General features: G+C 45.5%; 1 protein-coding gene across 2 annotated transcripts in view; it reads right to left on the reverse strand.

Annotated features, from left to right (window-relative positions):
• The window catches only part of LOC144146853 (monocarboxylate transporter 13-like), a 33,294-nt gene extending 7,335 nt beyond the window's left edge, over window positions 1–25,959 (reverse strand). Inside the window, exons 1-3 of one of the 2 annotated variants that reach the window (XM_077678805.1) lie at window positions 23,293–25,959; window positions 21,730–21,931; window positions 6,888–7,031 (exon numbers count right to left, since the gene is read on the reverse strand). In XM_077678805.1, coding sequence (XP_077534931.1) covers window positions 6,888–7,031; window positions 21,730–21,931; window positions 23,293–23,316 — 370 coding nt within the window. In that variant the 5' untranslated portion in view covers window positions 23,317–25,959. The remainder of the gene's footprint in view (window positions 1–6,887; window positions 7,032–21,729; window positions 21,932–23,292) is intronic. The other variant, XM_077678806.1, reaches the window with a different exon arrangement.
• Between the last annotated feature and the right edge of the window lie 225 nt (window positions 25,960–26,184).

Below are 26,184 nucleotides of genomic sequence, written 5' to 3' on the forward strand. Positions count from 1 at the left end.
CTTTCGCAGGCCATTCAAGATCAGAAATTATGTAGAACTCGTTGCTCTACTTATCAGCCATACACTGTGCTGCCGAACCGACTGTATTGCCCAAAGATAATCAGCGCATTTTTCAGAGAATATCTTTTCTGATACACGCATTCTCTTATTACGTAACTGGCCAGCAGCTGTTTCCGTGCATTTATAGGTGCGTGTTACCATAACTAACCGACAAATATTGAAAAGTGACTTTTACAACACCGGGCATTGCTTTGTACTTTTACAGACTTCCAAAATAAAAAGCAATGATTTCGCCGAATTTCGTCGTGACTACAAACCTGGGTGTAGAGAAGTGCCCTCAAAAACGGGGACAAGAACGTTCCAGTCTGACGGCCGTACTTGTCGCTTCGCTGTGTCTTTTTTGTCACCCTACAGTTATCGGCCACTCAGACCCGAAATACTAGTGTTCTATTCTCTCGCATAAAGTGTCGTTTTTATTCAAACCAATGCCTGTTCTGCATTTATTAAGGCGAAAGCCTTCGATGTCTAATCAACACGAAAGGTCATAGTCATCTTCGTCATCGTCAACACGAATGGTGCCGAAATCACCGACGCTGCGAAGAGAAAAATAAGTAAAAAAATGGTGGCGTGTCTGCTCCTTTCGTTGCAAATGTCGACGAAAGACGATGTTCGACTGGCTCCCCTGTTAAGTAATCGCCTCCCTTCTGTTTCCCGCTCACTTCTCATGGTGTTTCTCTGCCGTCTCGTTCATCCCAAGATAAAACGCAAGAAGGTGGCTGATGTCAATTTAAATTTACCACATTCCATTGCCCCAAGTCGGGTGCCTAAATGCCAGCCCTGCCGTACGGTGGAGACGCGTGTGAATCGAGGCACCCTACTACAGCATTTATAGAACCACGTTGCCCTTTCTCCACGAGTGTTCCAAACAGAACGTGGAACCCATCTAGTGGAACGTTTCGTTGCTGTTGCGGATTGATTTTTAAATGCCGCCAGGTAGCGCGGGCAACAGCAGGCGACGGTGTTCTGCCGTTGATGTAGTATTTCATTTGTTATTGCAAGAACCAATCATTAATGAAATTTTTAATAAAGGAACACTGCAAATACCACTGATGGGTTGATTTTCTGCCTTATATTTGCGTAACATCGTGTTCCTCTTCAACAAAGTTGACGAGTAGGAATATTAGCACCAGACGTAGGTGTTTAATTTGGCTGTGGGTGTATGAGACAATCGCGCAGTCGTTGTTTCACTTTGGCCGGGTGGCTGAGTTGAGTCACAGACAGATATGTGAATTATAATAAACTCTCTTTTCAGACAGACGTACTGTCAGACCAAAATTTGTGCGTTTAAGTAGCCCAAGAAAGACTACCATCTTTAATGAATAAAAACACATTTCGTTTCGTGTGGCATTATGCCAGTGGGGGAACAAGATTTAGTCTGGTGTGTAATGCGTCACAGTTGGACATGATGGCACGTGAGTTGAACAGGCGACGGAGAGCAGAGCTCGGCCTTCAATGTGGCTGGCGCGTAAATAGCGGCCAGTCTGACTGTCCGATGAATTGACGTCAGAAGACCCCACTAACGAAAGCAAAGAAGGAGACGCAAACATGATGTAGCCGTAAAAAAATAGCCGCGTATCTGCTCCTTTCGTTGCAAATGTCGACGAAAGACGATAGTCGACTAGCGCCCCTGTTAAGAAAACGTCTTCCTTCTCTTTCCCGCTCACCTCCCATGCTGTTCCTCTCCCATCTCGTTCCTCCTAAGATGAAATACCTGAGGTTTGCTCTAGTCAATTTGAATTTACTGCATTCCAGTGTTCCATGCCGGGTGGCTTGATGTCAGCGCTGCAGCACGGTGGAGGTGAGCGTGAATCGAAGTACCCTACCACAACTTTTATAGAACCACACTGTCCTACTCCACGCGCGTTCTAGCCGGAACGTAGAACCAATCTGGTGAAAACGTCTGTCACTGTTGCCGTTTGATTTCTTATAATGCCGCCAGGAGCTATGGTAGCGCAGGTGACAGAAGGCGACAGAGGGAATCTATTCGCAGCAGTGGATGTATTTCATTTGCTATCACCAAATTCAAGTATACAGAATTTTTAAATTAAATAACACTGCAAATATTACTATGTAGTGATTTGCGACTTGCGTAATGTTTGCGTAATATTTTTTTGTTCTTAAATAATATTGACAAGTACGAACATTTACACTGGACGTAGACGTTTAGACTTGGGTGTGGGTATATAAGACTCTTGCGCAGCTTATGTTTCACTTTGGCCAGGTGTCTGAATCGAGTCACAGACAGACAGACAGACAGACAGACAGACAGACAGACAGACAGACAGACAGACAGACAGACAGACAGACAGACAGACAGACAGACTGGCTGACCAAAAGTTGTGCGTTTAAGTAGCTTAAGAGAGACCATCACTTTAAAAAACCCAATAATTCATAGGCTTTCGCCTGTGAAGTACGTAAGCAGACTAAATTTCCGGAAGAATTGTTCTGGTAGTTTTATAAATATTTTGTTTTTCACTTGCGATTGGGATGGCGTGCAGACAGAGAGCATAAATGTCTGGTTTATCCCTGCCGATAAAGACTTTTTTTTCATAATATACAAAGCACATGTTTTTTCCCGGACAACTCCCTGATCGTGATGCTTACACAGATGATACAATTCGGCGCCGAAGCAGTGAGTGGCGCACGGCGCTGTGGAGGTCTGAGAGAAGACGACGAATTGAACGTAGCATAGCCTTGGCCCACTCGCGCTATCATGGCCGCTCAATAAATCATCGCTTCATCAACCATGGTTCCAGCATTTATCCTGCCGCCGCCTCACATTTTGGTGGAGGTTGCGTTGTCTTCATTCCCATCCTGGCCCTTAGCGGAGCACCGTATCGGCCTCGATGTAACCGCAGTGGTTACGTGAGCCGTTCCTGGCCGCCTCAGCACCGCCGCAAGAAACAACAGCACGACGATGTCCCCCGCCTTGTGAACCCAGACCGTGCGTGAATCGAGACCACAAGACGAGTCCAGCTGAGGCGACAACGAGAACAGGCGAGGCCAGTTTGCCATGAGTCCCCTGCCCTTTCGTCTGGTGCAGCTCTAAGCACTTCAATGGTTCTTCTTGACGACGGCAGGCATCACTGTTCTGAGGCCACTATTCACCCAACTCTTTATCTTTCTCCGCAGGGGAAAGTACTTCGTGACTCATCACAATCATGTCGTCTCTCATCCGTGTGCCCACGTCCATGGTATGCGGCCTCGACCAGGACGGTCGCCTTCGACGGGGGGTATATGTTTCGAGACAACGAAAAAGTAGGCAGTGGTACACGGCGCAATGGAGGTCTGATTGAAAGCGATGACGAACTGAAGGTAGCATCCCGTTGGTTCACTCGTGGCATCATGGCCGCTCACTAAATCAGCGCTTCATGAACCACGGTTCGTGAATTTCGCCCTGTCGCCGTGTAACAGCTATTATATTCACTGCCATACCTAAGCGTGATACCGCTTGTTGGCTTTTCACTGCGCCAAAGATGACTTCGTCATGTTGAACAAGCGCGGATTGAACTGTCACCAGTGCAGAAATTGTTTTACGATTTCTTCATAAACACAGCACTTATCGACATGACCGCTCAAAACGGGTAGCTCGCGTCGTTTTCAGAAGTTTTGGTTACCTACAGCAGTATGTTCATATTCACAAAGATTGAGATACACCGAATGTCTTTCTTAACGTTAAAGAATTGTGGCGCTGTATAGTTGTTGGCCTAATTAGTGGGCTTATTGCAAACATGACAGCCAGACGCTAGCTGCGTTGCCACTGTTGACGGTATGATATTGCCTTCAACTTTGAGGAGTGCCACATAGGCCATTGACTTACACCTTGTTCCAGCTTCAAATGCACACACGTACGCACTTTACAAGATTTCTGCCGTTTAAGTATACGGTGGTTGTCATCTGTGGACGAGCGGTATTAATAGCGAGTAATTCTGCCAACCTAAAACATGATTCGCATTATAAATACTCATTGACCCGCCGCGGTGGCTCAGTGGCTAAGGCGTTGCGCTGCTGAGCACGAGGTCGCGGGTTCGATTCCCGGCCTCGGCGGCCGCTTTTCTGATGGAGGCGAAAAGCAAAAACCCCCGTGTGTGCGAGATTTCGGCGCACGTTAAAGATCCCTAGGTGGTCAAAATTAATCCGGAGTCCTCCACTACGGCGCGCCTCATCGCGTGCGTTGCGTCGGCGCGTTAAACCCTAGAATAAAAAAATATATATACATACTCATTGGCGTGAAGTGCTGTGCGGAAGCAATTAATTGCTCATTGAAACGAAAATCTTGAATCTGAAGCAAAGATGCGGTTCCCAGAATGGGCATTAGAGCAGAGAGAATGACAGAAAGATACTGAGTCAAAAATCAACATACACGATTTGGGAGTGCACGGGAACCAAACTTAACCAGCCAGGATGCTGTTCCGGCACAGATTCTAACACACGTGCTCGACATTTTACTACACACAAGAGATGACGAAGTATTTGGACAGATTGCTATTAACAACAGCGGATTGATGGCAATTGTCGTTAGTAGTCTAAAACGTGTCGGTAACATGCAAAACTAACCTAAACTTGCCAGCTGCTCGGGAAGGCATGCGTTGGGCTCTTTACAGCTCTGTTATCTTGACATACACTCTATGATTTACGTCACTAGTGGCCGCGCATCTACACCTGCATGCCGCACTCAACGCCGCGTTCGCCAGATACTGCGCAAGCTCAACACCAATGCCATATTACTTTGTCTTGCTTCTAGGCTTGACTGGAGCTTAGTATAAGTCAACATGTATTGTCGACTTTCACCTAGAACACGTTTACAACCTGTATACGCGCAACCACTTTGCACTTATTGATCACGTTTCCTGCAGGTATAAAAGGGCAAAAACATCCTTGTGTACCCCGTTCGGAAATAGGGTAAAATTCTCGAGGAACAATTGTTTCCCATAGCCAATAATTACGGCCCGCATTCCACCCGAGAACGAGAATTGCGGTGCGCAAACTATATGGTGAATCATATGGGAACTAAATTCCGCACCGAATTCTGATAACTGAATTAAAATCCTAGGCTTGTGGTGTCCAATTTTGTAGCTGAAATTTTTTTGCCGCTCCTGAAATAGAAGTTCCGTTACCACTCGTAATAAAAGTCATCGTATAGTGACACTGCTTTTTCTCATTAGTCACAAATGGTCTGGATAACAACAGCGACGTTTGCACCACTTGTAAAACAGTACTGAAGCATCGCCACTTTGTTTCGTTAGGCTTTATAGCAGCATGCACTGAAGTTAAAGACAAAAATTGTTTCTGACATATTTTAGATTCGACCCACTTGACAAAATAAGCTAATTCAAAGTGTCCAACTGTGTAAATAATTTTCTTGAATTTAGAGCGTAACAAACAAGAACAAGAGTCAGAACAAGGCACACGGGGGCTGAAATTTTTGCCATTCCTGCATGTTTCGTCAAGTTTAACATGTTGCATAGCTTCTTCGCTTGAAACGTTACTTTTGGAAGCGAAATGTTATAGCGGCGGTAAAGAACAGCGTCAGTTTCTTCTAAATCATTTTACTTGAACGCGGTATTCTGAAGTGCGGCAAATACCCCTTTGCGTTTCGGTAGGTAAGAGTGCTATGGAGCTCTGCTTAAGGTATGACGCTGCAAGTTTTAAGCGTAGGTGACTGGTTGCTAGTTCAAATCGGGTAAGCATGTCAACGCACTCGAAGACACTAGCATCCCTTTAGTTTTATGCACACTTGACCGATAGCAGCCTTACAAGACTGAACTTGTGGTGCACCTTTTCTGGAGGCACCACAAGCTTGGGTACGCAGCTGAGAACACGGTGTACCTGGTCTGGCAGGTTTACATCAGCAACAGTGTGGACTTTGCTTCGTAAAGTCTTATGTTTGGCTGGAGCTCTGGCACAAACCTCTTTAAAGGTTGCCTGCTGAGGAACTCAGCCATTCTGTCAGCAGTGGTAAAAGACTTTCTGCACTTTCTTTTTGCCACTGGGTCACCGTTTGCCTGGGGAGCCTATTATCTAAGAAGTACCGAAGGAGAGGAACCTGTCGTACCCCCCGTGTGCAGATTCCTTTATACAAATAAGGCGTGGCCTACAGAAACGGTCTATTAAAGGGTTATTACTTGTTACAGGTGCATAACAACGAAGCACGACTTTGACAAATTGCGATGGCGATGAACATGATGAGAAGCCTGGGCCCGTAAGTAGAACAGGTAGAACCGCCGATTGTATTAGAAATTTACCTTAACAGGTTTTATGATTTGGCAAACTAGTGTTTCATATTTTTCGATGAAAGCCACGAACCTATATTATACATCTAAAAAAAAGACCGTTGGGGGACTAAAGTAGAACGGATTAGCTCTTTTTCTTGCCGATAAGCAAAGGTATTCAAAGTTTTTTATCGAGGCATGTATAAATCATAAGCACTAGAAGCAGTTGTTAGTGGTCTTTTCCGCACGGGTAATCGTGACCTTCCAAAATAAAGGACTTAAACCAATAAGGTATGCAACAAGTCACATTGATAAAACTTTCAATAACGGTTGAAAAGGATGCGCCTGTGGGTGTCGTTTTTTCTCTCGTCCTTTTTGTTGCGATGTGAAATCAAGAATATGAAAAACTATCTCACCCCAGCGTCAACCTCGACGAGCCCCCACAAACGTACTTTTGTACAATTCCCAGTAGTAATTAAAATAGTTGTGTGTAACTTGCACTCGAGAGTAGATATATTACAGCTGTTCTGCACTAAAATTCTCCAGCTCTGTTTCACTGCCATCACTCCGCTTCTTTAGCGATTAACGATTTTTTGCTTAAATGAGCGTACGTACCATGCACGAGGCCGAAGAGTGTAGCGAGAATGAGTATATTTGAGGCGTAGTAGGCTCCAATTAGGCCGGCCACCTGTATTACACTCGCCCCCAGTAATATGCACCATGGTGGAAACCACAGAAGGAGCCCTTGGCATAGCACACCTGAAAGACATTAGGAAATCGACAGCCTTGAGATTACTTGAAAACCGACATAGTAGCAGTGTTCGATTTTATGCATAGATGGGGTTCCATGTTCAATAAGTAGAAATTTGCGGTTGAAGCTGTTTAGGTAACGTCTGAAGTTGCTTTCGACCTGCTAGCTTGTGTCTCAGCCTTGAATGAAAAGCTGGAGTGTGTTACGTGGATTCTTACTTTTGCAATTAGGTTCTGACTGCCGAGGATCTGACCACAAAGGAAGACACTGGTTTTCTTTGGAAAAATATCCCGGGTCACCTGAAACTTGGGGAGGCAGGGCAAAGCAAGAAGCGCATAAGTGCATTCAAAGATTGCAAGTCTCTCCCTTGCCACACGGCGCGCGCTGATGTGGCGCCGGTGGAAGGAGCAATCGCGCGCTTGCTGAGGCGGTGGCGCCCTCTCGCCGTATGAGACCTTGGTGCCTTGGCGTTCTTGCCCATGGAGTAGAAACCGTTGTGGGTAGATGTATACGTCTTTGCTGTGGAAGTCTCGTGTCTTTGAAGCACAAAACGTTATAGCGCGAGGCATTGGAAAATGAGTGTCCCGCTGTGTTCTTTAAGGACGCGTTTTTTGCCTACGGAGATGAAACGTCCTAGCGCGAGGCGTTGGAAAACAATTGTCCCGGTGTGTTCTTTTAGTACGCGTGGCGTCCTAGCGCGAAGCGTTGGAAAACCAGTGTCCTGCTGTTTTAGTACACGAGAAGACGACGACAGGAGGCGCCTACAGCCCGAGATCCTATGGTGCTTCCCCCTTAAAAGTAACAGAATGAAAAACATCTGCACTTTTTGTTGCTGTAGTGGTGTCAATGCACTCACAGATAATTTGCGGGCATGACATGCTGCTCACCACGGTATTTGTGGGCGCACCACCAGTTTCAAAGGAAAAAAAAATTAAACTCTTGCATGGTTCCACTTAGCATTACGCAGGGCGAAAGGCGCCCTACCACTGCTGGCGTCATCATTAGGTTCAACTTGCACTCCTAAAATTCCCCGCTTTGTGTTCTCCCGTAGAAGACCGAATGACAAAGCAATGCTGTCGGTTTGAATAGTACGCCATCAAGAGACGTGACATGCAATACTCTTGTTCCTGCAGTGACGTTATATAATCTACACGGCGTTTTGAGGATTGTCATGTCGGAGCGGCGGTCTTTTTCGGATTGCGTTTCGCTACCCCGTCATGCAACGACAATCTCGTAGAGTTGCAAACCGTCATGGAGGCGCTTGCAGCCTCTATTTCGCAGAGTTACGCCTATTCCCATACGAAGCAACCGTGTCAACCTAAAAAATTTCCCTCACGTGTCTCCGCGGGTTTTTACAAACTGGAGAGCAAGATCCTACGGTTTACCTGTTGTACAGAGATCGTAGGGTGTCGGATCGGCGATGCTCAGCGTGATGAATGCGTATACTCTGCGAAAATCAACTGTACCTTATTATAAAAATCAAGCAGTCCCGGGCGTCGTCGTTGTCTACGTAAAAACCGCGCAATGCACATCAACCGCTCCAACAAGGATTCATAATTGTAGCAGTACGTGTAAAAAAACTTTGGAAGGTATAGACAGGACGTCCTTTAAGTGCTAGTGCAGAACCTTTGAATGTCACGTTTATGTTGGGGCATAGCGGCATCATCACGTGGTTCGATTTTTATTCGGTTAACAAATACCGTGTTTTCCACTTCCAACCACGAAGAACGAGAAAGAGTAGAGTTTGGTGAATCTACCGGTGCCCCAGATGTCTGTGTTATTTATTTATTTATTTATTTATTTACACAATACTGTCCATTGGGGATTTTTGCAGGAGTGAGAATATACCTGCGTCGGTGCAGAAAAGATCCGCAGGGGCGCAGGTACAGATCCACATATTATTGTTGCGTTATAAGTACTGTCGGCCCCAAAATACATCGGAACAAGGGAACGGTGTGCGATAACTATCGGTGCGACGCCTTCCGGCCGAGTGCTGGATGGCTGAGGGCGCATGCGCGTTCCAGTCTCGTCAGTGAAGAACGCGCGCGATAGCAAAAACTGTGGAGAATGCGCAGTTGATATCAAGCACTGAAAACAACTGCGGTGGCCTAATCGCTTCCTTAAAGACTATAGGCGATACAGCGAGTGATTCACTACCAGCCGATTAGGTGTGCGCAGAGTTATCGTCATTCTTGATCACCTCGCGGATGTGTCGCGGAAGCGACTCATAAAGAGGCCTTACGATTTCTGGACGGTAGCGAAGGAACTCGCATTCCTCTCTGACTGGACTGTATACAACTCGTCAGCCGTGAGCCCACAGGCATTCCTTTCAGGAATGGTAATTTTCATTATTTCTCGGAGATTATCGATGGGGCTCAGGCCTGCCCAGCACGGAGGCCACTGCAGCTGACGCACGGCGCAGTCCCCGAGGCGAGCACTCACTGCTGGTGCTGTATTACTGTGCACAGGGCTTGAAAGTACTGAAACACCTCATGGCCTTTCAAGAGCACTTTACTTATTTTCAGCACAACTCTGTGTTTTGTTCGGTTTTTCCCAAGCGAAATAACTGCCGCGGTTGTTTCCAGTGCTTGATATCAACAGCACGCTCGTCACAAAATCAGCACGGGCGCAGTTGTGTGTGAATCTTTATCGCAGACTTGCTTGAACGCCAGTTTTTCTTACAGCCATTAAGATGACAATAAAATGAGCGTCGGAAAATATATCGCAAAGATGCATGAGCGGCATTGTTGCACGCGTTAAACGCATGCCACGCCCTTCGTCCACTGCCACAAATGATGCCGTTTGCTCGGAGCACCGCGCAAGGCGGCACCGTGTTCCACAATCCAGCGACAGGAAACGCTGCGGCGGAGATCGAGAAAAGTGACATGCAATGAGGAGACTAGAACGCGCATGCGCCCTCAGCTACAGCGTTAGCAGGCGCTCGGCCGGAAGCCGACCGTACATATTCAGAGAAAGCATAATCAGACAATACAGGCACACAGATGGATGAATGCAAAGCAGAGTTGGAGCTCGTCAGGCATTTCACACAGTTATAACGCACACCGGTTGCGTACGAAATAAATACAAACAGCAGCCATCACGTTACTCAACTTAGAACACTTTTTTCAGTAAGTTGCAGAAGTTTCTCAATACTTGGCTGTTGATAGGAAAGGGCATGGTGCATTCTATTCACAAATTCTGCGGCGATGTGTGTAAAAAAAGAATAATTAATATATTGTTAATACTTGTGCTATTCGATCTACATCCTAGTACTCGTCGCAGACTCCCCGATAAGAAGGCCGGCATTCGTTTTTCCCATACATCGCTATGGCGTGTGGAATCGTCGGACTCACTGCAGACTTTGTGTGCAGGGCCTGAGACTTGCATCCCGAATTCTCTAAAATTCTCTAAAATCGCCAAAAAAGAATCAGGGTTTATTCGCAACGATTTGTGGAATAACTGAAAGATTTTACTGCCGACTAAACTGCGCGGGAGTTATGAGTGTAGCTAAACCTGCTCGATGTGTACAGCTCAGTTGGCTAGGCAGTACCACCATAAGTGTTGTAGATAAAGCGCACTGCTTTGCGTTGAACTCTCTCTAGAGTTGTAATGCAAGACCACCACCGGCGTTATTGGTAGTGACCTGTACCTAGCAGCCAGCGACAATGGGTGTCAGCGTGCCCAGAATTGCTGCATGGGGATGGCGCTCTCCGTCAGTTGGTTCTAAATTTAATGCTCAACTTCGTCAGCCTCGCTTCTCCGGTAGTGCGCTTTGCGACTGCTCGTATAAAATTTAGCGGTCGTACGAATAAATACAGGAAGTTTTAGTGAGTATACGTATATTACCGATCAGCACCAAGAATATACGGTTCAGTCTAGACAGCCTTCTCAGTTATAGCTATGCAAACTTCAACGTTCACAAGTACAGCACACTGCGACCATATCTGCCTGCTCGTCTGGCATTTTTCATTTTGGAATGTTTGCGTTCATTGAAATCTTCGGAAACTGTATCGTTTTTAGCTTTGCGCCGTAAAGATTTCCTTGCACGTGAAGCTTGTCTATGCACGCGCAAAAGTTCCCAGAAGACCGAAATATGTATAAAGCAGCTCCAACAGGTTCATTTGTGAGTGGAAGCGCCGCCACTCTTGCGCGAAAACAGAAAGCTTTTCCAGCCAAGGGAGCACTAGTCGACGGCAACCTCTTCGACGGGTGCGGTGTTCTCACCATAACTGGACCCACGGATTTTGCAGAAGCCACCTCGAGGTGGCTTCCGAGCCCAAGAAATGGCAAAGTTGGGATGACAGCCATCTTTGGTTAATCACAGAGTTTTCGACCATATACACTATAGAAGAATCTGGCGTCAGCGTCTATGCGGCCCACAACAAGATCGTCTGCGTCGTCACTGTACTCCATCAGGCCGAACACTAGCCTTAGCTTCGTCAATAGCTTGGATTGAAACGTTGAAATCGCCGTAAATTCACATACAGTGACACAGAAAAGCAAAGAAGATTGTATAATTGTCATAATCATCATTGTCACCAGCCAACTCAGGTCCACTGCAGGACCAGGCCTCTCCCATTGACCTCCAACCGCTCCTGTCCTGCGCTGCTCGAGGCCAAATTTAACACCAAAATTTCTTTAGTTCATCCCTCCATCGGGTTAATGGCGTTCCCCTTCTTCTAAACCCATCTCTTGGTGTCCACTCTGCTACCCTAATTGTCCACCGGTTGTCGGTTCGCCTCACAACATGGCCAGCCCAAGTCCGTTTTTTTATTTGAAATGTATCTTTTACTCCGGTTTGTTCTTTGATAAACGTGGCTCGTTATCTGTTCCTGAGTGTTAACCTAACATTATTAGTTCCTTGGACTGTTACGTCGACCTAAGTTCTCTTTTTGGTTGTTGAGTACTGCGCGAAGTTTCAGCTCCGTGTGTCATAACCAGTACTATGCACTGGTTGAAGATTTTGCTTATGAGGGACTGAGGTAGCTTACTTTTCATTATTTGGCAGTGCTTGCCGAGTGCTCCCCAGCCCATACCTATTCTGTACCGGATTTCGCTCTCGTGGTTGGGGGTTAGCACTAACCATGTGTACGAGGTGGTTATATTTTTTTATGTGCAGAGCACTTTAGGCGCTCGCCTTGTCGTCGTTGCTCACTCGCTGGACCCAAGTAAAGCAACAGCGCGTTCCGTTGTAGCGCTGTCGTCGCGGCGTTCTCGAAAGCCAAGCGAGCGCAAAGAAAGCTACACGTACATTCAGGGCAAAATATACGTAATTAACCGGAAGCGCCCGCGTTCATTTAGTTAGGAACGCTCGTTGGGTTGGTTTTTACGATAGTAAGCAAAAAAAGCGGCCGCGCAAGAAAAAAATGACGTGTTCGAAATGCCGCAGAAAGGGTCTAGCCGCGCAGGAAAACCATTACGCGTTCGAAACAACGCAAAACAGCTCCAGCATACGAAATTAAAGCAAGCACAAAAAATAACAGAACTCACGCTGGCGCAGTTTCAGGCAGGGGGTGCGGGAGCGCTGCGAAGGCGGGAAATTTGAATTGCATGTGGTCGTAGCAGTAAGCGGATAACGGCGGTACAGTCCACTATAGCAAATCACTGCTTTGCACTTCCGACAGCTTTCACATTGAGTGGAACGTCTTTAATTTGTACTGCTTCTAGCGTTTCCTTTCCTGAGCAGGACATTTCTGGCATGTTTATTCCTCATTACTTTAGATTTATTCATCCTGCTATCCTATTGCTCCATTTCGAGATGGCCAAAGCGGTTTCGAATACTCAGACGACAACCAAAACATCCGTAACAAGAAAGCTTCGTGTTCAACCATCGTCGTCGTTTGACGGAGGGGTGCATCATTTTTTCCCGACATTTAAAGTATTAAACTGTTTGAAAATCTCAGAAAGGTTTTATACGCGTACCTATAAAAACATCGCCTGTGCGATGAACTGGCACACTGACCATCTGATACGATTTTTGCGGCGGCAAATTACCCGCTCAGTCGAGATGTCCTGGCGCTGTTAACATATGTACGGCTACTGCAAAAAAAGCCTGGTAGCAAGCTTTCCTTATCACAGACTAACGTACCTACATTGTGGGTGTGTGCCGGTTTACTGACGGCGCTCGCCGGCACTACTTCTACCACTTGCTTAATGAAGCGCAGCTGTATTAGCATGAACTAATGCAGCGAATTTCGAATTTCCAAGCGTAGCGAGTTTAGGCCATTTCGGCTACCTCGTTCACATAGCAATGCACAGTGAAGAAAGCAGACTCAGGAAGACGCTTAAGGCCGCGAGAGACATGCCTAGCCAGCAGCTGTGCTCTTCTGACAACCCCGACGCCGACATGAATTCCCAGGCTCAGTTTCGTCTCTGGTGCACTTCCTAAGAAACTCTATGTGGTCAATGCGTGCCGTGGGAACCCCTACTACTTAGAGATATTTTGTGAACCACTGCCGCTGCACCGAAGTGGTGAAAACCTGGTGAAAGAAAATAACCGTTACCGTGCGGCTGCTGGTCTTGTTCAACCTGTATGCAACAAATATCATCACGAACGATCTCTTCACTGAAAGTAGGGTGCAAAAAGTTGCGGATGATCTTTCAGCATATTCTTTTTCGAAGGCGTTGTTTTGGTTAGATTTGCCGCGGAAAGAGAGAGAGAGAGAGAGAGAGAGAGAGAGACAGAGAGAGAGAGAGAGCTCTAATGTGAACTGCTGATGTCAGCCCTGTTAGTGCCAGGGCCAGGACTTGCTACGCCCTCCAGGATGGGGAATCACCACTCCGTCTAATCCGTCACTAACAACGATGGTGGTTGAATGCGCAGCTTTCTAGTGATGGATTCTTTGGTTGGCCAAACCAACTCTTTGAGTATGTGCTACTCTGGAGGTACTCCCCACTTTTCTAGAATACCCACAGCAACTCTCGAATGTGAACTCGATAGGCTTAACGTTTGGGGTTGGTGTGTACGGCGCGAATCGGTACAGGTCTGCTGCTTGGCGTTCGCTTCAACCATATTGAAATGGAGTAGTCGGAGAGACACCGGCTTCATGACGCGAAAGAGCCAGGTTGAATTCCGGACGTGGGAAGCGTTTTTAGGGGGCGAAACACCGTAGGGGCTCGGGCTGTCGGCGTCTCACGTCGTCGTATTGTCATGTGGTCACGGTGCTAAAACGCCGCAGTACTAGTTCTCCAGCGGCTCGTGCTAGAACGTTTTAGCTCCATTGGCAAAAAGGCGTACTAAAAAAACGCACCGGAACACTCGTTTTTCGCTCTCCCTTGCTTGGTTTCTTCTATTTCACACCGTACTCGCTGTAACCTTAAAATTTCCCGGTCTTCATTTCGAATTTCGCTGCTGCTCCGTCTCTGTATTTGGATGTCGCGCCGTGTGGCAAGGGAGAGCCTTACAATCTTTTAATACACGTATTCACTGCATGCTTCGCCGCTCCCTAGCTTTCACGTTAGTGAAGACAGCCCGGTTTTCGTGAAAGTACAAGTGCTCTCATACGTTTTTGCCTAAGCACGTGATGAAGACTGCTAAAACAAAGTTAATCACTCATTAAAACTGAAGCGTGAACGCATAAGCTTACTAAGGAAGGGCTATGGGGGCACTTATCGTCGCAGATCTCAAAATCTTTGCCATCAGCAACTATGGATTTTGTTCGACTGATTGGGGCGGTAGCCCCCAGGGGGCGAAGGGGGGGGGGGGAGAGGTGATAACGCTGCAGTGATCAGCCGTGAGAAGGATGCGTAAAAGGATAAAGGGAAGTCTGGCCCTATATTTTTGGTGCGTCTTGATTATTGCGTAACATTTTCAAAAGCTCTTGCTGGGACAGTGTAAGCTTCTTCGCTATTCATAATTTCACATAAATTTCGACTAGAAAGTGGGACGATGAATACTTGGAGACGCAAATTTATGGGCCGAATTTTTTTGCGCGACTCAGGAAATATGTGCTTAAAATAACGCCCGAAGTCAGAAGTACATGTGCGTGAACTGCCCTGTTGTCCTTCTTCGTCATTCGCTTAAATTTTGTGCACTTGACACATGTACGACGGAGCACGGACTTACTCAAACGTTTTAATGCGATTACCGATTCGCCTTATTTGGTGCTCTTGCTGATAACGTACTTTGGAGTTCTTATCGGGCTTGGAAGTGACCATCAATGCGTTTCTTGCGGGTGTTCTGACAGGCACCTTGGCTCACCGCTTCACCGTGAGGCTGTGCTTTTACTTGGCACCATTGCACCATTATTTTTTCGGTAGGAGGCATGCTTGCTTATTTCGCCAAAAACACGTGGTCTCTGTACCTAACCCTGGGGATGACGCACGGTACGTGCTAAAATGTTGCGCTTTGCAAAATTCCCATTTTGTCTGTCACATCTGCAATCATTCATCATTATTGTCAGAGAAAGTTGGCTTTCCTACCGGGCGTATTGACGCACAACGGCAACCGTTAGGACACTATAGCTTCGCTTTAAAATACAAAGTAAACGGGCCACGGGGCCTTCTGCCGATGTCAATTATATGTAGTCAACATTCGGCAAAATTGACGTTTTAGGCTTTAGCCCAAATCGTCATTGAGGTTTTGGCTATAGCGTAGAACTTCGACATGAGACACACGGCAACTAGGTTATTCAGAAGCACTATCCATGCTGCTGCGGCACTAACTCAAATAAGGTGGAGGCCAAAAAAGGCTGCAGGTGAAATTTCTTATGCACTCTTGTTTTTTATATGCTCTTGTTGCGAGACAACTGGAATTCACCTCGTTCCATGTGGTTCCTTCTGGTTTTTTTCTGATGCACTATATAAAACAGTGTTCAGCAAGTGCTGCTTCATGTTTATTTTTTTATCCGTGCTACGGAATAGAATGTGCTGAATATTTCTTTGTCTTTTATTCTTTCTTGTGCACGCGTGCTAGGAAAAGCGTGGAACGGTACGGAACGCGTTAGCAAAGGGTTAGCAGCTGTGGAAGCTTTTGACGGACGATATCCGGTTGTGTGCAGGCGCAGTGGAGACCAGCCGAGTGCGTGCTTTCGCCAAACTAGCGAAGTAACGATTTCGCGTTAAAAACTCCATTTAGGCACACCTTCGAGCTAACAGAAGATGTTCATTTGCCCCAGGGTGAACCGGCAAAGACTGAGCACAACGGGCCGAGAAAAAGGCAAAGTAGCAACGACGCAATGCCGAGCAAACGTGTGCACACCGTAGAAATGGGGATAAGTTGCAGCGTTACCCGGTGCAGTGGCGTTGAAAAGAACTAAAAAAACCAAACAATAGCAAATTGGGCACGTGAAAGCGCCAAACATGGAAAGGTGTGTGCTATTTTAGGTGTAGAGGAACCAGACGAGAGTTGCATATTCCAAGAGATGTCCTTCGCTACGTGTTGGGCCCGCGAGGGGAAGAAATTTGTTTGGAGAAAGCGTTTAGAAATACTTCGCATACGACAGGGCTCTCACGCGCAAAGGAAGGAAGAGCTGTGAACCCTTTACAGTTCCGTGCGCCCTTAAGAATATTCATATATAAAAAAAAGATCATATGGGTGTAAACACTCAATTATTTCATTTTATATATTACAGGCAACAAGTTTCAACGCAGACCTGATTATATGAATTACCGCATGGGTCAAATTGTGTCTCGGCTAAACTGCTGGGTCCACTTTATTGTCCCGTATACCAGGTTCTCAGGGTCAGTTAACGCCGATAGAAAAAAAGACATTTTCAAAATGAGGGTAGGTATATATTGCACGACAAGATTATATTTGGGAAGGAAAGTATAACGAAGCATTACTTGACTGCAATGTATTTGAAGTCAGGCGGAGACAAGTTAATCCCCGAACATTTTTCATTCTTGAAGGTACGACAAAATTTATATACACGCTGCCAGTACCGGAAACGGCTACTTTTTCATGCGGATAACACTTTAAAAACCGAAATATTGTTTGTAGAAGCCAAAATTTGTTGCAAATAAGAAGACAACTCATAACCTAGCGAAGACAGAGGAACGATACACGAAAAGGCTGAGTTGTTGAATTTATTGCGAACTTGTTCCTTGTGTCTGCATGTGTTAGCTATGGCTATGAAGACAACTGAAAAAATCCAGTTCCCAGCTTCCTTTCAGCTCTGTGAAGGAGGATGACCAGCGACTCTGCGCTCAGTGTTGGAGTGCACTAAAAAAACACTTTCGTTTATAATTTGCAATGGAGCATACTTTCTATCTACTTAGCCGAATTAAACTTGGAAGGACTGGAGTTTTACTCTAGAGGACAGACATAGGGCTGCCTGTTTCCTGCCCTCTTCGCAGGCATCTTAATGACTGTGTAACACCCTAACCCAAACCGCTCGACCACGGAGGACAGCAGTCAAGTAGCGTCGGGCCGTGAGACGTCCACGTTGAAATCTCCACCTGGTGAACGGCTATGTCAACAGTGAGCGCGGGAAGCCTGCCTGCGTGTCCACGTCCCTTTATATGCACGCATAAATATGGCAGGGGGGAGAGGAACGCCCGGCGTGGCGAGCAGTACACGAGAGTTGGGAAAGAGGGAGGAGCAGCGGTGGAGATGAGTCTTAAAGGGGCACTGACACAAAATTTTGAAGGCGAGATAACTTCGGAGATAGATTGTTGTGAACACATATACATAATCTGCAAAATATCAGCGGCGAATACAGCCTAGAAAATATTTAAAATCAATTTTAAAGTGTGCGAAACGCAACCGCGCAGCCAGCAGAGGACCACGCGCAATCGACATCCCGTGGATATTGTGTAAATAAACAACATCCAAACACGTCACGAGTTCGTGTTTGCCGCTTCCGCACTGCCGGCGTTTTTCGCCGGCTCGCCGGGCTCACCGCTCCAATAGGAGGGCCGGAGGGCGGAGCTTCTGCTCTCGAGAACACACGACCCGATCGTTGGCGGTGGAGGCGCCGTGATTTTGTCAGCTAGTAGGCTGCAGCTGGCCGCGACCAAAGTTCTACAGAGATTCCGGGCACTCTGTTTCTATTACTTTTTATTTACATTATATGCGAAAACGCGCCGGAGACACGAAAAGCCCACTGAGCGAGCCGCACGGTCGCTGTGCAGGCGGCGGCCACGGCCGCGAAGTGGCCCAGGCCAGCGCAAGTAGCTCGAGTGATAGCTTGTTACCGCTGCACGAAAATGTCCCCCAAGTCCCATCTATGACAGCTTATATGAGAAAGGAGTTAATTATGCTATGGTGGGTTGCATTAAAAATTGTCATCTGCACCGCTTACGAGAGCGGCAATCGAATATCCGCCGAAGAGCTACGCCGAACACATCTGTAGGCGGACCTGTAGGCAGACCGGCCGGCTGCTCCCAGCGCGCCTCTTGCCACCCACTGTCTCGAGCCTCGCGCGTCGTTCTTTAGCCGCGGTAGCATTTGCACTCGCAGTGCCTGCGTGACGTTGACGGTCGCATTTTAATTAGGCGGATTGCGAGATCAGTACGGGGGGGGGGGGGGGTGTATTCGCAGAAACTGCTGGCGATGCGGATTCGACAGTGCTACGGCATATCTGCTTTGTAATATCCATCCGACGGTCACGTGGTCAGCTTTGTTCACACAAAATACATCGTTTCGCAGCACCCGCTTAAACCGAAACTGCGACCGGCCGCAATGAAAATGCCTCTGATTAAAGAACCGTCGCACACTGAAGCAAATGAGATTTCTACAGGTTATGAGTAGGTCAATAGCTACTTATCGCACCAAAAAAAAAAACAAGATGCAAAGTTTTTGCGTGAGTGCCCCTTTAAGTGGGGCTGTAACCTTACTTCCTCCGTACCTTGCCGTGCCTCACTCCGAAAGTGCGTAAGCCATCTCACAAAGACCAAGCTTACTGCGGTCTCGTCGAAATTGGCTTTACCTCTAAATACAAATGAGGCGTTTTTTTCCCGAAGTGAGCCAGATCCAGAAACCGAAACTAAGTCATATAAAACTGCAGTCGCAAGAAAAACTCGGCAACTATCCCCTAAAAAAGGGGTGACAAGAAAATGGGTAAAACAACACCCTTCATACGTTTACTCAAATCGTTGTTCGTATCGAAGATCAGACAGATCCAACTGTTTCAGGGATCAAAATAAGCCAAATCTATTTGTCCATTGGGAGTTTGCTTCAGCTTGACTGTTACGACTGTTTCGTCGGTGTATTAAGATGCTTTTTTTGCTTTTCGGAGCTGGCTTATTATGAAGCCAGGCGGAAATTATGAGATCGGCGAAAGATTTGTCCCCAGATGTCACCGACGAAGTGAACGGAAGAAGTAAATGAAATGAAACTCAGAGATGTGAAACAATGATTTCATCTCTGCTATCTCTTACACTAATTTTTTAAACCATATTTGCCATTTTAGTACTTAACTAAATTGCCGCCGCTTACAACCCCTGGCAAACCCCCCACCCCCCGCCTCTGAGAGTAGTAACCACTTCCTTAAGGTTAACAAGAAGATATGAACAGCCCTCTGCTGTAGCGTTTTAAAAATTCATGGCAAGCCAATTAAGAGCTTGCTTATTTTGTGAGTGCCTTCAAGCGTGCCAAAAAAGATTATCCTAGAATTCGAAAACGGCTGCTAATGGGGCCAAGGGGACTTATCTGCTCTCTATGTAGTGTTCTAGTCTTCTTGAAGCCCTTTTGCTTATGTTTGATGCCTTTCCCGCCAAAAATAAATCCCACCATTGAAAGTCAATTTAAATAAAGTTTTCATAAGGATACCCCATCAACTGGAGTGTTTCAACTCGATATGAACCAAATCCAAACCTATCACTCTAATACTGCTCGAATTGCTAACATGTAACATGTAAAATACATCACATAATAGCTTCGACAGCGTTTCATTTAGGCACGGAAAGAAACTTAGGTTATTTCTCAAATTTGCGTTTGGTGGATCGGGCTCATTTCGAAAAAAAAACAAACAACCAAAAACGCCTCAACTGCATTTCTGCAAGACATTTTTAAGGACAATATAAGACATCATATCAAAATAGGGTGGCCCTCACTCCTGTTCTTTATTTCGCGTAAATTTTTCCATTCGCTGAAAGCAAGCCCCCGAGTTTTCGTTCCGCACGCGAAATTTTTGTTTCACGCGGGCGCGAGAAGTGGACGGATATTCGATATATACAGCTTCGCTGTAATCAGGGTAAATGCTTATACAATTTGGAAATACGGGTAATACAGGTAAAGCAAATACACTTAGCTCAGTAGCAGCTTGCACTCAGCTATTCCCACCCTGCGAGGAAACATACGGAACAGGTGCCCCAAACACTAGGGGGCAGGGTAAGCTGATTGTACGAAGGGCTGCTTAAATGGAGCTCTCTCTTATCGGTCGGCACAATTTTGTCACAAACTGCAGATACTATTTCAAAATTAAATGCGCTGGTAGTTTCCAGAGAATGCATAGTAAAGATTGCAAACGCCGAAATAGAGCTGGGCTGCCAAATGGTACTACTACTACTGCTACTAGCTAGTGTTACTACTACTACTACTGCTACTACTACTGCTACTACTACTACTACTACTACTACTACTACTACTACTACTACTACTACTACTACTACTACTACTAAAACTACAACAAAAACAACATTTACTACTACTACTATTACTAGGACGACTACTACTACAATACTATTAGTACTACTGCTACTCGTACTACTACTAATGAGAATAATACTAGTTTATTCATAGCCAGTAGAGACATAGTTCCTCGTCGGGTCAACACAACCCAAAATGAATTGTTGGACATTGAAATAACCAGGGAGCATGGTAAGCTGATTGTATCAAGGCTGTTATATTTGCGATTACCCCGTATATCGCAAGGGACTGTACAAATAAATAGAAACATCGGCTTCCGTTGCTTTTCGTGTCAATGGGCGAGGTTTTGCAACAAGCGCAAAATCATAGGCTGACAATCCAATTAAGTAACACATCAAATCACTGCGGCCTCGCAATAGCCAATGAGGGTGATCGCTAGTCAATGTCGCCGTCCATATCACCGCCACGGAAGGTCATTGCCTATTTGTCAGAAGCGACGAGGTCGCACAGCAGTCACGGAGAAAGCGATACCGCATTTTCCGTAAATACTCTCTATGCAATGTCCTTGTGTCATCGCACATGTTGTGCGAAGCAATGAAAAATTTTTTTGTTTTCTTCTTTCGTCTCAAACTTAGTCTTTTGTGAGTGTATTTTATCGTCCGGTATTCGCTGCAAAACGTAGGCGGAAGTCAGCGTTTCTGAGCGTCGTTTTGTATTTTTGTTTGTGCCTTGTCATTTTTGGGCTGTTTTAATGAACATTTACCCAGCAGCGGGAGAAGTTGTACCACTGTGGTAAAGAACAATGGTATATAATGTTGACAGCAACGTTTCCCTTTGAAACCTCACTTCAGCTTCTGTTTTCTTTTGTTATGTTGATTGATAAGTGGGTGGGGGTCTCAAATGGATGAATCAGTTTATCCCGCCTCTTCCATGTCCTAGATCACTTACACTGAGGTCGATACACATACGCAATAGCTGATCAGCCTACATTTATGTTTATGAAATAAATAAATATTGAAGGCATTGCGTTTACTGATCATTACGCCTGTAACTTGAAACGACGGGTATAGCACTTTAAAAGTCAAATTCTCACAAGTGGCATGTTGCTAATCACTGAGGTCCCACAGCCAGGTTTAAGAGAGTGGGGCAGTTGAAAGTACTCGCAATACGCTCACCTGAAAAAGCCACAGCGGCCGATGTAACACTCAAGGGCCAAGCTGCTTGCTGTCTGCTCACGCCGAACTCTTCAAGGAATATGACGAAGAAAAGCCCAGTGGTGCGGAGCGTCATGCCCGTGAGGAAAGTGATAGCAATGCATGCGGCTCCCAGGAATCCCTTGACTTCGAATATTGTGGTCCCACAGAAAACCTGCACGGCCTTGTGGTAGGATTGACTCGTGTTAGGTGTACAGTTACCCGACAGAATCAGTCAGAACAAATTGTATGACTACATTGAAGATGACGTCTTGGCCTTAGCAATTGCGGGTTTGATAAGATTCTAATAAAGTAATAAAGAAACGTTTACTGGCTTATTACTAAACACTAAAAATGGAGGAAGCCCGGCACTGAGGGTTGATATCTTGGGCCGGAACAAGGAGCACCGAAGTAATTTGGTGCAGGCTTATGTAGTTCAGGTTGGTTTGCAGGCATTTCTTAGGAATCGGGAGGTGCTAGCCTTGCTAGAGTTGCCGGCAATTGCTCCTCCCAAGCGAGAACAACTGCGTTTTAAGTAAGACTCCTCTTCGAGTATAGTCTCCAGAAGGGAACTAACAAGGCGCGACATCTTTGTACGCACAATCCAAACGGTCTAAAGCAAGCCATCCATAGTATTTCTGCTATCACTAAAACTAGGTTTCAAAATTCGGCTTGATCTGAAGGCTAAGAACACAACTAATGCGTCAATAAGAAACAAATACAAATACACAAATTCATGACGAAGAAACAAATAAAATTTTGCCCACTCAGAAAAATGCAGTGGGATTATTGCAAAGAGATGCAGCCTGGGCGTCGTACTACAGTTCGTGGCTTGGTCTTATCTCCGAAAAGTAAGCTAACAGAACGAGGGCCGATCAAAAAGTCCCGCTTTCGGATAGTCACCTGCTCAAGAATAAAGCTTTATAATTGTGGTCCGCAAAGTTGGCATATGGAATTATTGAGCTCTAATCGACTTATAAAGCCTCAACAGTCAGCAAAAAATGCAAAAACAAAGTAACTATTGGTTTAACTACGCCTTATAGTCGTAGCGGGTAGAGCCAGAGTACAAAGTAACGTCACAACGAGAACTGTTTCGGGATCCAGCCGTCGTAAGTCAGAGAGTTGGCGTAATGAAGAATAGTTAGGTTACCTCGCAGAAGTTGTCTTAGGAGTTTTGATGACTTTATTAGAAAACCAAATGTCATAATTTTGCATTTTCTCGGGAACCCATGTTTAGAGCGAATTAGTATTATTGCTTGCCGATGACAACGAAGCTACTTTCGCTAATGGAAATATCTTAAAATCAGTTGATATATATGCAAAACAGGTACGCATATTGGCCTTTTTAAGCACCTGCACCATTGCGGTTAGGAGTGCGAAAACGTTTCTGAAGAACCTGAATTTGGAAACATGTGCATAGCGCTTGCAAAAAAAAGACCCTGCTTTTTTATGAACTGCAAAAGCACTGTTTGCACGCCTTTTTTTTTTGCGACAAAGAAACTTTTCTTGTGATATAGTTAAAAAGTGAAAAAAACTGGTACTCACCAGGGACAGCTCGGATCTAGTCATTTCTATTTTCCTTTTGAAGGCGATTTGTGTGGCCAGGTTAACGCCATTCAAGCGGGGTTGGTAAACTGCATCTCAGGTAGCGGTTTCATTCGCGTTAGCGGAAAACAGCTTTGAAATCGGCCGGCGTAAGGAACTGCACTTCGACAAGGGAAAACTATTTACTCAGCACACTGCGCAGCATTTGCTCGGCGAACGCAACAGCTGCGAAAACGCCCCACCCGCTGGGACCCGTCTGCCATAGAAAGACAGTTGGAATGTGCGTCACCGGTAAACTCATTTTATTAGTTTTTTGTTTGTACAACCCCCAGTAGAGTAGGGTTACCGTAAGTTGCGGAGTGACAGTGAAGTACAGCAGTGAACAGGAAAGCCTAGAGACTTTCGTGACAACACAGACTAATGACATATAGCTGAGAAAAGCAGAAATATTGCAAGCCTCTTAAAAAATGGCACGAAACGGGAGGAAACGGGCAGCACATGCTAGTCAACTTCAACTCCCCATGGTACGGAAAAACAACTTTAACTGAATACGCTAGTACATGCGAAATGGGACCTTCGCTGCAGTTTGGGCACTAGGACGTCTGCCGAACGTTCGTCTCCTCACTCTCCCGGCTCCTTTCAGTGCGATCAGGCGCAGAGGATACCGAAGAAAGGGAAAATTGGGCTGGTCAATTGCGTGGGCTGTGGAATTGTAGTGCGGCAGGTGGAGCTTAAGCTGAGCCGAACACCGAACTGCGCTGCCGTGGTCATGCTAAAAGCTCCAGCCTTCAAGAAGGAAAGAAGATCGGAGCAGATCTGCGAACAGATAAAAGAAGAGGCTGTTAACGAAAGGCAGCGCGGAAGACGAATGGCGGGCCAAGTTTGTTCGGCTGGTTTTGAGCAATAAACACTCACTTACCACCTGAGCGGTTCACTACACTATGTTATGTGTGTGGTTGCTTCTCCCGATTTTTGACCGCGTTAACTTGATAATGTTCTCTGTCAGAGAGGTGATGAAAAGAATTCGTATGAATCTGGGGAAATTGCCAATACGAATGTACGTTATGTCAGTGACTAAGTTTGGAAAATCAGAACTGATGGAGGGAAAAAAACCCATTTATGGCAGCAAAAAGTATATCTGGTCGCTTTTTCTGAGTAGTAATAAAAGGAGAGTTTTTATTTAGTCTGGTTAGCTCACTCCCGGAGTGTGGTGCCCTTATCCGGGGTGTCATTTGCTGGTTGAACAAGGCTTGTCTCATAGATCAGTCCACGCTTGTCGTTAAGCGCTGCGCTTTAAAGAGCAGTTTTCCAGTGGAAGGCGTAAAACTTGTATGGGCGGTTCTGGTAATTCCCATGTGAAGTTATTAAGGTTTGTATGTCTTCCACAGGTGCGTTGTTGGTCCAGGCGCCTGGTACGGTTGAGGATTGGCTACAGCGTGGTGCTTGGGAAGCTATTAATTTAGAGCTGACACTTTATGCCAGCTTGTGCGCTTGTGAGTTGCAGCAAGGGGGAGAACGTGTTCTATGCACACAGAATACAAATAAGCCGGAATGGGAGTAAATGGCTTGTCGCATAACTCACTACCAATTCGGAGTTTTCAAAACTCCTTCCTATGGGAGTATCGCCTTACTCCCATTATTTCCGCAGTTTTTTCAGTAGCATATTGGAGTTTCGTTTTACTGCCACTACAACGGGAGTTTTCAGGGTTACCATTGGGAATTTATTATGTCCTCCAACTGGGAGTTTTCAGGGGGCGCGTTTGGAGCAGTGTTGACCTGCATTCGAGGTACTGTTGTCTGTTTTGGGGCGTTTGATATAAGCGCTGTAGAGAAATTTATTACTGAGTATTTGAGTATTTGATTTTTATTTCTTGGCGAAATCAAGGGGAGGCTGAGACTAAAAGGCGGACGTGGCCTGACAAGGGCCTCAGCCACCCGATTTACAGCGTACATAATAACACGCCTGTTCACAAATGTAAGCATAATAGCAGAATCGTAATAGAGAAATAGCGCTAAACAAAGTCATTACTACATTTCCTATGTATTATACAAAGCATAGGTCTAAAATTCACAGAAGGATCACAGTGTACACATAAACGCACTAATTCGTACTCATGTAGTTTCATAGTTACTCTAATATGTCACAATTACGTATGAATGTATTTTTGTTTGTAATTGTTTTTAATTTCTACATTTAAGGGAACATGTAGACATATAATTCAAATCCTTACTTATATATCACTATTGCAAGCGTTTTGCTTAAATAATACTTATTTGACCTGTTTTTTACACATACGTTCACTGGCGTCGAAGTTTAATATTTCTCCCAATTTATTTAATATTTCAGTTGACTGGTACAGGAAAGATTGCTCGCCATAGTTTGTTCTTATTTTTGGAGTGTGCCGTATCGTATGCCTTAGATGGTAGCCAGAAGATTTATTGTTAACTGTATTGTGGGTCTCTTGCTTATAAATGGTGTGCAGAAACTTCATGTAATAGATTTGGTCAGTTCGAAGCATTTAATATTCAGTAAATGAACGACTTGTCCTCAAATCTGCGTAACAGCTATGATAATCTAAATATATGCGCAAAATTGCTTTTTGCAATACAATGAGCCTTTTATAATTAGTTTTAGTTGTGGTCCCCCACACTAATATCCCTTAGCATAGTTTCATTATATAAGTTTAGTTTCACCCATAGTGGTATCAAATGGCCAACTCTATATATGAGACCTATACTTTTAGAGAGTTCCGTGGACAGGTGAGCAATATGCGTATTCCACGAAAGTTGTTCTTGAAACCAAACACCTAAGAACTTCTGTTCTGTTACTTGGTTTAACTTGGTTCCGTTGAATATAATCGGGATTTCTTTCTGGACATTTTTATTGTACGG

The sequence above is a fragment of the Haemaphysalis longicornis genome, unplaced genomic scaffold (assembly GCF_048455015.1).
Source record: "Haemaphysalis longicornis isolate Haplotype H1 unplaced genomic scaffold, Haemaphysalis longicornis Haplotype H1 scaffold_7, whole genome shotgun sequence".
Lineage (NCBI taxonomy): Eukaryota > Metazoa > Arthropoda > Arachnida > Ixodida > Ixodidae > Haemaphysalis > Haemaphysalis longicornis.